General features: G+C 45.7%; 1 protein-coding gene across 1 annotated transcript in view; it reads right to left on the minus strand.

The window, feature by feature from the left end:
• Positions 1–13,339, minus strand: part of nwk (FCH and double SH3 domains nervous wreck) — a 170,721-nt gene extending 157,382 nt beyond the window's left edge. The window contains exons 1-2 of the mRNA XM_084600355.1: positions 10,856–13,339; positions 5,063–5,160 (exon numbers count right to left, since the gene is read on the minus strand). Coding sequence (XP_084456481.1) covers positions 5,063–5,160; positions 10,856–13,339 — 2,582 coding nt within the window. The remainder of the gene's footprint in view (positions 1–5,062; positions 5,161–10,855) is intronic.
• Between the last annotated feature and the right edge of the window lie 1,615 nt (positions 13,340–14,954).

Genomic DNA, 14,954 nt, shown 5'->3' on the forward strand with positions numbered 1-14,954 from the left:
CAAGATGATGTTTGCCGGGTGTGGCGAACGTTTTTCCAAGACTGTCTGACTCCGATTACGAAACATGGCAGTCCCTTCAACGGTTATCGTGCGGTGGTAGAAGAGTTTCACCTTCTTTGTCGACCAGAAATAAATGCGCTTTGCTCAGAGAGACTTTAGTTATTAAAAGCATACCTGATACGCCGTACGTCTAGTATTTATTCTCCTTTTGTTGCGCGTAACTGAACATTGCTTAAAGAACAAATTCCTTCTCAGAAAACTATTTATTTTTGTTATTATGCAAGAAAATAAAATAGTTTTGTATACTGCATTTACTGACGGCGCAGAAAGTAGTATGTCTCTACTGCAGCACTCGCGGAGGAAACTTCCCCGGCTTTATTTCGAGGCTTAAGAATGCCTAATAGATGAATTATGCCGAAATCATGTGTTCCCAGCTAGCTAATGTGATTAAGTGCATGATAAAGGGGTGGTAGGTAGATCGACTGATGATGATGATGATGATGATGATGATGATGGCGATGAGGATAAAGCACCAGAAAATAAGGCGCAGACGCTCTCCAGAAGGATGTAGAAATGTTTAGTGCATTTCGTTGAACCGTATCCCGGGTGCATGAGTCGTCACCAAAGCCCTCATCCACTCATTCAGCAGTTTTCACTTAACGTCACCTTGCTCGAAACTACGTCGCCATGAATTCGTTTTTACTCTCCAACCGGTCAAGAACCTCCGTTCAGAATACAGAAATCTCAGCTGTGCTAATGTGTACACACTTAGCGCGAATGCGCGCCGTTAGTGATCGTTTTGTCATTATTGCTCTGTCATTATTATGATCGGTTTGTGATTATTATGGTTGTTCCGTCATTACTGCGGTTAATGGCTGTCTCAACGTCAACGCCTCGTTTAGAGACGTAATCTTTAGTTTTCACCAGAGAATGCTCCAGACGCCTAAAGACACCCACTGGATTATTTTGTTAAATGTCCAAAGGCCTGTATTCTACAATACCGCGTGAGCGGACGCTCCAATTCTTCGTTCTCCTTCACTTCGTGCAAGTCACCGTGTTAAATGAATCTTAAAATTGAATTTTAAATCGGGGAGGCGGGAAAGAGGGCGAGGTTGTCCAGTTGCTTATTTGTAGAATCGGTCCATCGCTCAGAGTCAATGTCAGGGATGCCTTATAAGTATTGACGAAGAAGCCAGCATGACTGGCCGATATTGAGCCATTTAATCAGACGTGCAAGGAAGAAAAAGGACTTAAAGCATTCCGCCGCGGCTACCACAAAGCCTCGCCAGCCACACTTTAGTCTAATTATTTCTATTCGCGTCAATATGCCCGCGTGTCAAGGGACTCCAGATTCTGGTCGTTCCCAGCTCTAGAGATAGCGACTTCGACTGGTCGGAAAACACTTTCGTTAACTGCATTGAATCTACGCAAACAAACCCGTGTCAGCCATTCAAAGCAAAAAGAATAAGAATAAACATTATCTCATTGTGCTGAGGAGAGCAATTTAAAAAATTATGAATACCCGGGTCCTAACAGTTCACGTCATATCTTATTCATCGCTTAGGTGATTCCTTTTTACGAAGACCCCCTAGAGGTTGAGTTTAGTGTACGACCTTGTTCATTTCTGGACAGTCGTGATCGACGTGGTATCGATGTATCTTTTTTATATAAAGACTTCAAAATTACGAAGAGCCCAATGCGCTTAATTTCACCTCAAAGGCCAGATGTAGCGGTCGCTGACATGTATACGTCAGTTTTCGTCTCCTGGTTTCGAGCTCAGATTGATTGTAGTCCTGTACACGTCGCAGAAAACAAGCAACTGATCAAAATTACAAAAAAAAATCATCAAAAAATGTAAGTGATTTCAATAAACAATTACAGCTCATGAAAAGTCTAACAATTGCAGTGAAGTAGTCTATTACATACCAAGTCATTTTTCATTCGCCTATCATAGCACAGCACAAATACACAGGGACAAGATGGATACGGTGCAATATGCTTGCTATATATATACGTTGGCAGTTTTGCCTGAAGTTCTAGAAGCCTTTTGTTTTCAGCATTTTTCTGTGTTTCCTTGCGAACACTGTGGTAGCGACATTGCTATATGCGCCGGGGGAAAATGCGTTGTTTCAACATATGAGAACCACGCTCACCACCTCGACGTCACGCGAAGCAGCGAGCTTCGCTGTTCTCGCTCAGAGCGGACAAATCTCCCTAATGCGAAGTACGGCGAATGAAACACGGGGCTAGACAAAATCAGGCCGCTTTTACTTACCCGTGCAGATACCTTCACACTGCATCTGCATCTCGAGTGCTCTAACACTCGGTACTTCGTATTAATTAAGTTTTGACCGAAAGAAACAGTATTCCTGACAGGCATGTAACTGGCTGGCTATTGAGAAAATTAACTGCTTGGACAAGGAAAGCGGGAATCAATATTATTTTTGGAATCAAACTAGTAATTTTGAAGCATTAGTCCATGAACACCGATAGGACGTTGCCATTCGTCAGGCTAAAGCTAAATTAAGCGCTGTCAGCTAGCGTACAGCGACGCGTCTGCTCAGGCTTTTACCATTTACCAAGTACGTTATTCCAGTGCAGTTATTGGCACTGAGCACTCTACACCCTATCAAGAAACAACAATCAATGCAGAATTATATGCTTTTTATTACATGACAACAATCATAACCAGCCATTCGTCTTGTGACATGTCAGTCAGCTATTTGGATTTGAAGCGTTGTCAAAATATGAAAACAAAATCTTACGTAAATCATTTTACACATATAAGTATACGACCCGTGCTTACATGGACCTCGCCTCCATATTTATTGATAGCCAATGAAGTTTGATGTCCGTAATAAGCTATCATCTCACTGGATTTGATGGTTGACCATTTACCCTGAGACAGGCTGTCAACCAGGAATTGGGACGTGTGAACTACTAATACTCTAGACATATCAGCTATAGTCAGTAAGAGGCAATGGCCGGTACATGCTACCTGGAAAACCTATAATTAACGGGCTATTAATGTGACAGATTTGGTTCAAATGTAGACGCGTCCGGAAAGAAGTAAAGAGGGCGAACGTGATTAAGATGAGGTAAATTTAGGATATGAGACTGCGAAGAGGGGTGCACTAAAGTAATATTTAGCTGTCGCGACTGCCACAGTTGGAGGGGCCTGCGTCACTCATTGGAAGCAGCACACCGATGGCGATTACAGGGAATCTTGCCGCGTCAAGGAAGTTCTCAGTTTAAAGCTGAGAGTCATAGGAGCGGATGACTGCCACACTAGTGTTCGACACACTAGTGTTGCGACGTCATGCCAAGTGGCCTTTATGTAGACTGAACCGCGATAAGGCCACTGCAAGTTGTAATGGGATACAGCTAATTGATTTATTGGTTAATTGAATGATTGACTGATGTATTTACAAGTGCGAACTAGCGACACCTTGCGCGATGAATTAAGTCATAGCAGATGGCTCCGGCATAATTTCGACAACTTGGGTTTCTTCAACTGCAATGCTATGTACAGTACTCACGGATTGAAATAGGACACTCGGAGCGCGTGACCGTTGCTGCATCCAGCGCCGCCCGTGGATGCTCATGGAACCAAGGTGCTGCATTGTGGTATAGCGCGAGGGGGAGAACATCTAAAAAGCAGAACTGATCCTTCCGTTCGCCAATAAGCCGGCCTGTTGTTTACCACACTGCCTTGCATGCAGCGACGGCCACGCGCTCCGAGTGTCCTATTTCAATCCGTGAGTACTGTACACGGCTGTCTTTGCATTTAGCCTGTAAAAAATATGACCACCGTGACGAGGAGCTAGAATTAGGATTCGTTATCAGCAAATGAACACCACATGCAGTAAGTCACAGTGGCGGGCAAGGACGGGGACCTGACATATGTCGGCATGCCCGCTTTTAAGCCGAGGGCTGTATCTGAAGCAAATGTACAGGCAGAAAAACAATAGGGTAACGAGGTGAATTTAACGAGGCTACATTATTTCCAATGTGTTGGCATGCAATCACCAGGTGATTGACTTGTTAGGACAGAGAAACGCGCACATTAAAGAATATAAACAAAAACAGAAAAACTTGTGAACAAGCTATTAAGGACTGCACGCAAGTATCTTGTTTCGCTGGTGCATTTGATTCTGCGTTCATAAATTAGTGCGTTATGAGCATGGACAAATCAGCAGAAGAATTCCGCGTGCAGTGCCTTAACTCTTCTAGTCGATCACAAAGCTTTTGGCGAGTGAATGTTTTGGGAAAACATCTTTTCGAATAATGCGTGTACCGCTCAGATGCAAAAAGTAAAAGCTCGACCAACAAAAAGTGTCAAGGTAATCAAGTATTGCCATAGCAGGATTTTAAGTGTACACTGCACGTTATGGCATAACCAGAAGAAAGATCAAAACGGCTGTACACTAGCTTTCTCAAGCGACAATGGCTGATTGATCAGAGCAAAAACTAAAAAAATTGTAGACACTTCGTACGAGCAAAACAGAAATTACGAATCATTGGTGCCTACTCAAGTTTATTCGTCCCTGTACAAACCTTATGAGGCATACGATGACAGTTGTAATCGACACCAATTTCTGCTGTATCTTCGAAAAACTGTCGCCACTTCACCAGCATAACCTTCCCACTTTTTAGTTATACGCATCCCAAAATAAAATCAATGTCCACTGCACTGTTAGCGCTACATTATTTGCACTGTCCCGTTTCCGTTTGCCTTTCATTGATAATAATTGATTATGTATGACGCTACTGAGTCAAATTTGCCTTCGTAAACTGCCGTTTAACGCTAGATCAACTTTGCATAATACAATTAACATAACTGCGCAGACGTGTTTGGACGTGAGTGGAAGTAGTTTCTGGTCACCACTGTAGAAGCAGTGCTCTCGAACAAAGAACGAAAACCCTCTCACTCACTTTGGTATCCAGTAAAAAGAATATTGTCGAGAATAGAGTTAATACACTGCTTGGTAGAGCACAACGTGTGTCCTTTCAAAACTCAAGCTGTGCAAACATTGAGAAACAAAGTTATCATCTCACTCACCTAAGGTCTTCAAGTAACTCCACGTCTTGTTGGTGCTTCGTTTGCAGCTTTGTAATCTGCTCATTGTGGATGTTCTTGAGCTGTGTGTGAGCCTTGACCTGAAAGCGGTGCGAGATAACAGTTGTGATTATGGGATTTTTAAGAAAAGCACTTCAAGATCGGTTATATCTCTCAAGTGCCATATTACGTTCAGGGAACACGATGCCACGCTTTAAGGTCCATCACATTATCAGTGAAACGTTCCCTAAACCAAGAACTTCGAGATTTCTTCTAAAAGATATCCACGACACCTAAAATAGACCAAGAAACAAATGACAGACATACACATTCCTTTTTACGCCAGGATTTTGTACAAGATCCACGTAAACCTCTGCTTAGCAGCACGGATATTTCAGGCCCTCATGCAGCTTACAGTTTATTTCAAGCGAGGAAGGAAAAAAGGGGCGGCGAGGACGAACCGCGCCTTGGGGCGATCGAAACTGCACCCCCCTTTCACCCCGAATTTCGGGTTCACGAAGGGACCGCAGTCGAAGTGCAGGTCAACCAAGTTGGGCGCCGTCTAAAGCCAAGCTAAGCGACTTCTACCAACGCACAAGCACGCACACACACTCACATCGGGAATGAGGGGAGGAAACAGGCCACTTTACATCCGAGGGAAAGCGGGACAAACTACGACGGGAGTGCGATTGGGCAAGGCTCTCCACCTTTCGCGGAGGAGGTTGCATCTCAGAAGTTGCACCAGGGTAACACGGCGTGCGAAGCCCACTTCACCACGGCGGCTGCCGCGAAAGTTGGCCGCGTTCAGCGTATTCAGCCGGATCCGTGCACCGCGCCGCAGAAGCGCATTCGCTCCCCCGTTGCGCCCCGGAGCTAGGCGGGATACCGGCGTGCTGGCTAGAACGCTGCCGCGGCGGGGTTCCCGACGGTGGGCGCCATTTGCGCGTGGCTCCTGCTGCTGCGAGGGCGCTTCACCACGGAGGAGGAGGGGTGGCGAGCGAGGGTGTAGACCACCTCCCCATCGGCGCTGTGGTGGGCTCGAAGCGCGACGCTTCGCCGGATCTCCGCGGCCCAATATGCAGGGGGCGCTCCGTACTCGTGCGGATGGCGCCCTCTGGGTACGACTCATGACAGCGGAACTAAATCTATCGCGAGGGGCGCGAAAGTGAAATGCTCCATGTCAAACAGCATAAGCCGTTATGGCGGATGGAACATTATATCCGTCAATCTCTACCATACTCGAGTCATTGGAACCGCAGTTGTCCCTATAGAAAACACTCGAAATAAGATCTTCCAGACTTTCTTTGGTTTTCCGCTGTGCACTAATGCCATTTGCGCTCCTAGGATATGCGACCTGGCGGACACAAACTGAACGTATACTGGTCGGTGCGAACCATCTGTTTTCAAAAATCAATTCATAGACGTTTCAGGCGATGCATCTAGCGTGCACGTACTAGTGCCCCCAAAATTAAACGGAACACACGAACGAACAGAATTTCGTTTCGCGGCGCACTCTGCAAGCGAATGCCCATGTGTATATTGGGTGCGTGTGGGACACCCGGATGTTAAGTTTCACACAGTGTTCGCTAAAAAGCAGTCCGGATGAAGGAGACCACATTTGCCACAAACCCGTGCTGTGTTTTATTTTGGGGGCTCGAGTGCATATTAGAAACTTCAGAGTGCTCGAATTCCTAGACTATACAGAATAGGGATGCGAATTCCATCAAATGCCTCTATTTGTTAAGACTTACAAGCTCGAAATCCAAATTATTTGTCTGCTATGTCCCAGCGCAATCCGCGTAACTGGGCGCGGAGGGGATGCCCGTCGACAAGAATCTCCTTTTAGTGCGATACATTTTTGAGCATATTTTTATACATTTTCATAGCCAAGAGTGAAACTTTAGGTGCAATTAGCATAGTCGCCCACTTACGTTCTTGGAAGCTGAAGCACCGTGGGAACAGCTGTGTCACGCTGAGTGCATTGTTGCAGCAGTCGTCACAGCTTTGCACTAATATTTACCAGGATTTGGTTGGAAATTCGGCACAAGCTTTTAAGATGAAAATTTCGGAGCACGAGCGTGATAGGAGAAATGTGCCTAATCGAGTAGTTTGCCACTATATTCTTTATATATATATATATATATATATATATATATATATATATATATATATATATATATATATATATATATATATATACTACCACTGGGATGTAATGGGTTTGTCGCCCCCTCCCCTTCAATTCACACAAACACACACACACATATATATATATATATATATATATATATATATATATATATATATATATATATATATATATATATATATACATATATATATATATATATATATATATATATATATATATATATATATATATATATATATATATATATATATATATATATATATATATATATAAACAGGATGTCACACAACTTTCCCGATTATCTATTTTATTCCAACAGTTTCGGACGGTGGACCGTCCTTACTCAATTCTACCTTGAAGAAGGACGGTCCACCGTCCGAAACTGTTGGAATAAAATAGATAATCGGGAAAGTTGTGTGACATCCTGTTTGAATTTAACTCTGGCCCATTGGTAACAAGCAATCCATGTCTATATATATATATTCCAATCCATCCATCCATCTGTCCATCCGTCCGTCCGTCCGTCCGTCCAGATGACAGGTTTACCTGAATCAAAAAGGAACTTTATCAATGCGAAAGCCTACTTGGCTAGGTTTGCGAAAACGTGTCCGTAAAATGAGGAAGCAGAACATGAAAACACATTATGGAAACAAAATGTAACCTGTGATGTGCCGTGACATGAAGGTGAGCAATAGTGATGAATGTGCATGTAATGACAACTGGTATACAAATGTCATGCCATATGCCTAGTCATTTCATTTGAGTATATGTTAATCGCAAGCCATAGTCACTTGTCATGAGTCAGTCAGAGCGGAGATCCAATGTGCCAATGTCTCTATGGAGTCTATGACATGTGTAAGTCAGTCAAAGTGATGACCCCGACTGTCAAAAGTGCTGGGTCATGACACTCTGGGAGCTACAAAGAGCAGTCAACGGACGTGCTTTCGCATTTACCCAATTCAGATTTCTGCAGTGCTCTCACAGTTTTAGTTTAATGGGTAGTCTTCTCAAAGCGATGGTTCATAAGAAAATGTGGGAGCCGGTGCATTTATTACGTATTGCCACAGTAATAAATCGCCTGGCAAAATAAATGTAAAAAGCATGCAGGCGTCTGCTTGTACTTTATCGAACCCTGAAGAGCTGAAAAATTTGGGCACCAATAGCATGCTTGTGCACAATCTCTCGTAACAGCGCATTCTCAGGAAGAAGAAAAGAAGACTCCTCACACTCTCCCCTTCCCCGGGCAATGCTCGGCTACGTGTCTGACAGCCATGCTTGAGTATGTGTATTCACGTCGCCATCACCTGCTGCCCTTCGGCGTTGAATTCCGCCTGGTCCTCTTCACCCGGATTGCTACTGGCGCACCGACACAATGAAATTGTTTGAAGTGATACCTGCAGAACATCAGTACTCCCATGATTAAACGATCTTAATAACACTTTGCTCGTACGAAATATTACGTTATGTAACAGGATTTCTTGGACGAAGTTTGTGTTGTCAGCACACAGAGGCATCGCCATGTATGGGTGTAACTTCAGTCGTCAGCATCGGTGGTTCAGTGTATTTGTAAACGACTTAAAGAAATAAATGATTTACCACCGAACCACAGACGCTTAAAGGTCACGCTAATGTCACGCTATCTATATATTGTCACGCTTCTTCCTCCTCTTCTGTCACACCACCACCATCCTTCATCGTCGTCATTAGCGTGACAATATATAGATTGCTCGGATGCAGTATTCAACTCGGACATATTACAGCTAACCCTAAAGAAACAGTTACCCTTAACGTCACAAGAGATCAGGTTTCTCCTTTACGAGAGTCATGGTGATGTGCCCTTCATGTTTATGCTCCTAAGTCCCCACAGTACCTGGCTGACCAGAATGGCAGTATGCCATGCAGGTTCGTGTTCATTCCGTTCGTGAAAACTTTGTTCAAAGTTTGGCTTACATGTGGGAAATCTACCTAGCACTCTCTGAACCTCATGCGGTAATAAATAGATTTAGCATACCGTGATCCGCAATACGCCACCGTGACACTCTACCGCTCGTGGGCGGGGCGTACAAGCTGATTGGTTCCGATGCGCCAGGTCAATGTGCCGACATCAAGTATGTGGCGCCATCTACGGCATGAAAGTGATCTGGGCATGCGCAATGGAACGCGTGATGGCGGATCACGGTGTGCTAAATCTCTCTAATAAGTGTATTTGATGAGCATGAAGCAATTATAATTTTCCACGTCAGCCGAAGTTAGGCTGACGGGTTTTATTGTTATTCAAACTTTTGTTTATCGGCAATAGAGAAAAAAAAAAGAGCATCAGTGTTTCAGTGGTAGAATACTCGCCTGCCACGCGGGTGGCCCAGGTTCGATTCTCGGCAGACGAACTTTTTTTATGTGCTGCGATTGTTTTCGATTTCGCTTTGCGCTCAAACAAGAGCATCAGTGTGGAAGCGGTATGATGTTTCGCATTCTAATTGTTACGGGAGTGCAGAGCCCGAACCTGCTGCCGATTTCGACGTCTTACACTATTGTGTGACCATTATTGACACTGACGCCACCAGTTGGCTTTCAGAGTAAACAGTTTACCATGGCCCGCACCGGCTCGCAAGTACCGCAACGTGCAGTCTTTTTACTTTTCTCCTGCCCTGTGTCGGTATTAACATATTGCTTCGAAATGCATCGTTTTTGTAGCGCGTAGTCGGACAAGGACGAAGACGTTGGAACAAGTAAGACGCACAGGCGCTGAACTGCAACTTTATTTTGGTAACCCAAACTAAAATTACCAAAATAAAGTTGCAATTCAGCGCCTGTGCGTCTTACCTGTTCCTCCGTCTTTGTCCTTGTTTGGCTTCGCGCTGCAAAAACGATGGAAAACCAACTAGCCCGACAGCTTGTCCTCTCCGAAATGCAGTTTTGTTTTGCAAAGACGGCGTTAATAGCTTAGATTTGAGTAATGTTCCCTTTAGCCTTATCTCGTGCCATCAAAACTGAAGGCTTTTGGCACCTGTAACCGGCCTGGCTTGGACCCCCGCTCAAGATGGGTACGAGTGTTTGAGCGTTTCCTTACCATACTTACCTGGTGTCGGGGTAACTGTGGTCAGTGCGGCCGTGCTGACGGACGGTCTCAGACTCCCCATAGACTCTCCTGACTTTAAGCCCTGCCTCACAATACAATTGTGTCATGCTCCACTTGACTAGGGTGTACTCACTGCAATACTCATTATCTTGGCCCAGCCTGAAACGAAAATTTATTTTAATCTTTAATAGACGAGCGCAAAAAAGCCATGGTGAATTGGTATGATCATACGTTATCAGTTATGACTTATAAAGTTGCATTGATTATAAAAAAAAATGAAATGCTCAATTTTGGCAGGGTGCCTACATTTACGTTCCATTGAATACATAACGATCAATAAAAAATCTACGTTAGCAGTTCGGGTCTTGCTGTTGAATGCAGAAGTAATTCTGGGCGTTGCATGCTAAATCGAATCGCACATTATACTGCGAAAATCGTGTTATCAAAGCATGATGCAGGCTATTCGGAGAAAACGGCGTAATTCTCAGAACTAGTTCTTTGCCAGTTCGATTCGTAGCGTGTCTCCTGTTCTGAACGTCCTTGGCAGTTGACTGTGATCGAGTCTCACCATGACAGAAAAGAATCCAAGGCACGGTGTTCCAGGATACGAGAAGACGCCTCTGAATCCAAACATGTCTTCCGAGTTGTAGCGCTTACAGTGGAAGTCGCTTCTCGACTTCACATCGTGAACCCTGAGTATGTAACCTTGGCCGCGTTTGGGTTTGGCGGAAATAAGAATCTCAACGTACAGACAAAGTGACGACGGCAATGGGTCGATTACGAAACGTATGAGACCCCTAGAAGCAACGTCAACGATCGGACCACTGAAGACCCTGAAGTCTCTGAAGCATGACTTTCCGGAACTCAGTTTAAGGCAGCTGTCCAACTCCCAGCGAAAGGCCCTGCCGTAGTCTAGATAGTGGCAGCCGTTACCCAGCGTTTGTCTCAAGTACGACAATGTAGTCTGTTCCAGGAAAGCCTCTTTGCGTTTGCACGACTTGCACCAGTCCATAATGTCGTTCACTCGCTCCTTGTACGTCTCAAGATCTGAGTCGCTGACTTTCGCTGGCGCAGACTGGCTGGGTAGAGAGGCAGTCCTCCTGCTCTGTGGAGCTGCGTAATATCCTATTGTCGGCATTTGAGCAAAAGCTAGGGTTCTCCCAGGCATCGCCTCGTTGTTGAGAGTGATACCACCGGCGGGAGCATTGTGCACAACAATGTTTATCTCTTCGTCGACGTTTGCGCTCTTTTTTCCCACGGTTTTTTCCGATGAGTTGGAATAATTATCTGGCTGGCCATCGTTCGGGCTCTCGTCTTCATCATTGTTTGAATCGCTTGAGCTGCTGGAGTGGTCTACGAAGGCGTCCACATCCAGGTTAATGGCAGTGGTCGATTTTCCACCGGGGTCGCAGTGCATGTTCATGGTTTGCTGCGCCTGCTGGACTTGCGTTAGCATGCCTAATGGTTGCTGCGGTACCTGCTGCTGCAGGTTTTGCCTCGAACGAGCTTGCTCGTGTTGCAGCTCTTTCACGGTGTCCCGCATCCTAGCGTTCTCTTTTTTTAGATGTATGTGTTCTTCTCTCAATCTTTCATTGTCGACCTCCAGTGCCGCCACTTTGTCATAGAGCTTGGTAAGCTCTGTAACAAGGGTCCCCATTTGTACTGAAGTTTCCGCGTCCTTTTTTTGCGGTTTTATCGCACTAGGAGACCTATCGCAAATATTGAGGACATTAACAGACGATGAAGCTATCACTTTTTTTGGAGGCTTCTCCGCAGGCTCATGGTGACGCTCAGCCTCGTTTGGGCCTTTTATGTATTCCTTGGTTTCTAGTCGGTTCCTAGCATCTTCGGCATCATCAAATACTTCTCTTATTACTATGGAGCTTTCCGTGCCTCTTCCATCGTCTCGCATTCTGAATGATCCGAACATACCTTCTTCTGGGCTTGCCCTTGGTGAGCCCATGCTTAAAACAGCTACGAAAGCTCGTCTGGGTGGCCCTTCCAAGTCTCCATAACGATTTTGCGGTCCTGCCGCCTGCCTCATTGCATCAAAAAGAGACATTTGTGGAAACTCGTTTTGATAAGGCTCTTGATGACCTACCGGTGGCTGATTGAAAGCCTGTGCCAATGGATTGAAGTCGACATAGGGCTGAGCCCTCTCCTGCTCTACTTGCCAAAAGTCTGGGGACTGGAATCGCCGTTGGGCTGGCTGAAATCCTTGAAACTGTCCTAGATACCTGCCACCATGATATTGCTGCTGTTCTTGAAATTGTTGAAACAGTGCCTCCGGAGGCCGAGCACGGTCCATCTCGTCTACCTTCCCTTGTAGACGCTCGAAGTTACTTTCTAAGTACTTCAACCTTTCCTCCATTTTCTGCTGCTTGGCACTCAGTTTTCGCAGTTTCTCATGAACTTTCTTGTCCCCTTTATCATCTACTTCCACACCTTTTTTGTCGGCCCCTTCCCTCCTAATCACATCGCCGACGTTAGCTGTCAAGTTGACGCTTTCCAGTCGGGTTGTACACCGCCTGGTGAAGCGCTTATAAAACTCCGGCGGCTTTCTGCCCGTAGTCCGGTAGCGGAGTTCGGTGTGAACGGCCACGCGCTCCAGTCGTTCCGGGCACCGACACAGTAGTTCGCACCCGAAGCACACGATGCACACACCATGGTCCCCGTCCTCGTCGCACAAGGCGATGCACAGCTGGCAATGGATCAGCTGCCGCGAGGTCCTCACCATGCAGTCGATGCAGATTACGTGCTCGCAGTGAACGGCTTTCCAGCCATCGAAGATGACCTGGGTGCAGCAGTTGCACCGCAATGTTATGGCAGCCGCTTGGTTGTCGCGCGGTGCCACTGTCGGCTGCCGGACTGGCTGGTGAGCCGCTGGTCGCCCTTGCATTCGTGCAGCTAGCACTTTGTTGGTGCTGGCGCGAAACGTCTGAAAGGCCGGCTCTTCCGTCCAAGGCACGCTCTTGCTCGCCCTCCTGGCATCGCTGTTACCACTGCCGCTCCGACCTCTCCGTTCGGGCTGGGCTTCAGGTAGGCGACTCATAGTGCGAATAATTTTGCCGGGTCACAACCTTGGGATCTGCGAGGTTGATGACTACGAATCCTATTCGAAGCGCCGAAGGGACGCCATCTTGTCGAGTGGCGCTGTGATGTCGATGCCCACTATATGGAGCTCGACAGCCCAGCTATGGCAACTGTATGGCAGCGCGTCAAATATTTTATAAACATATTCATATTTCATTTTTCAGGAAACAAAAACGACCATATAAGATAATGCTTTATCAGTCAATGAATATTGAATCACATTCCAGGAATTACGGTACAGGGAGATGTAAACGAGCTTTGCTACTGTAAGGAGCTAGCGCCACGTGGTGTCTGCACCTCCCGGCACGAGGGAGAACAGAGGAAGAAGAAGACGCAAGTATGTGGCGCCTGCGAGGAAGTGACACTAAGAGATCGGCGGAGCAGCATCGCTGGAGGACGGGTGGTCACGGAGATGCGGCTTATCGCGTCCCGCCTGGCCTACGACCCGCGATACCAGACCTGGGAGTGGCCATGGAGCTCCTGCTGATCGCGTCCCACCTGTCCTATGACCCAGGTGACCAGGGCCCTGTTGTGCTCGCACTATGCAGAGCCCACGCAATCGGGAGTGTCCACATGGACTTCATTTTTCTAGCATCTGGTGACTTTTCTTAGTTTGTGCTCGTCTTTGATTTGTTTGTTAACCTCATTATTTTTTATCTGTTATTTATGTAGTCCTAGGTTTCTGTATAAAAAAAGATATGTTCCTGGTTTGACCGGTCTGGTTGTGTATTTGTTTGATCCCATCAAATCAGCCCTTCGATTGGTGGGTTTTAAAGAACCTCTTCACAGCCACCTTGGTATTGATGGTAATGTACCAAACAGCGGCTCACATCATGCGATGAAGAAGGTGGTGCTTATTAATCTGTTGATCTGTCGACCTCCTAAATGTCAGGGCCCGCGGACATGCTCTGTGTTCCACTTATTAAGAAAAAAAAAGGCTTTTCGAAAACAATCTGGCAAAATATAATTGTGCATAGCTGAATGCCATGGGAAAGCGAGGGAGATAGGGGGGCATCGAACGTAGTGCCTCCAACACAATTTTCGATTCGGTACAAGAAGTTCATCAGTTGATATTTTTCCTCATCTACTGATACTGACTAAAACGTACTCTTTATTCAAAATAACGCAAACATATATTACCAGCGGGTAGTCGAGCCTTAAAGAAATACGAAGAAAAATTAAAAGAGAACTAAAAATCTACCCTGCAACCACCTGGTCGCTGAGCTCTCTGTAGTACTGTAGGTTGAATAAATCTATTAATTATAAGCGGAAAATTGGGGCACTGAATTCTAACGCGTGTTGTTAATGCGATAGCATTATTTCTGAAGTCTTCTTCTCGGGTTCTTTCTCCCCCTCTCTCACTGTTGCTCGCTGCCTACACCGAGTGTAGTTACCGTTAATGTATCTTCAGCGCCGTATTTGACTGGCCGCTTTTTCCTCTTAAGAGTCGTATTTACGTTAGACGCAAGCGGTGTTGAACCAGTCAAGGCAAGGCCATGTTATCTGACTTCATGACGTCGTCGCTGCCTTGACCAACCAGCGAACTTTATGACGAAGAAATTCGTGCCATTTTT

The sequence above is a fragment of the Amblyomma maculatum genome, chromosome 4 (genome assembly GCF_055883805.1).
Source record: "Amblyomma maculatum isolate TAMU_Amacu chromosome 4, ASM5588380v1, whole genome shotgun sequence".
In the NCBI taxonomy this organism is placed as follows: Eukaryota; Metazoa; Arthropoda; class Arachnida; order Ixodida; family Ixodidae; genus Amblyomma; species Amblyomma maculatum.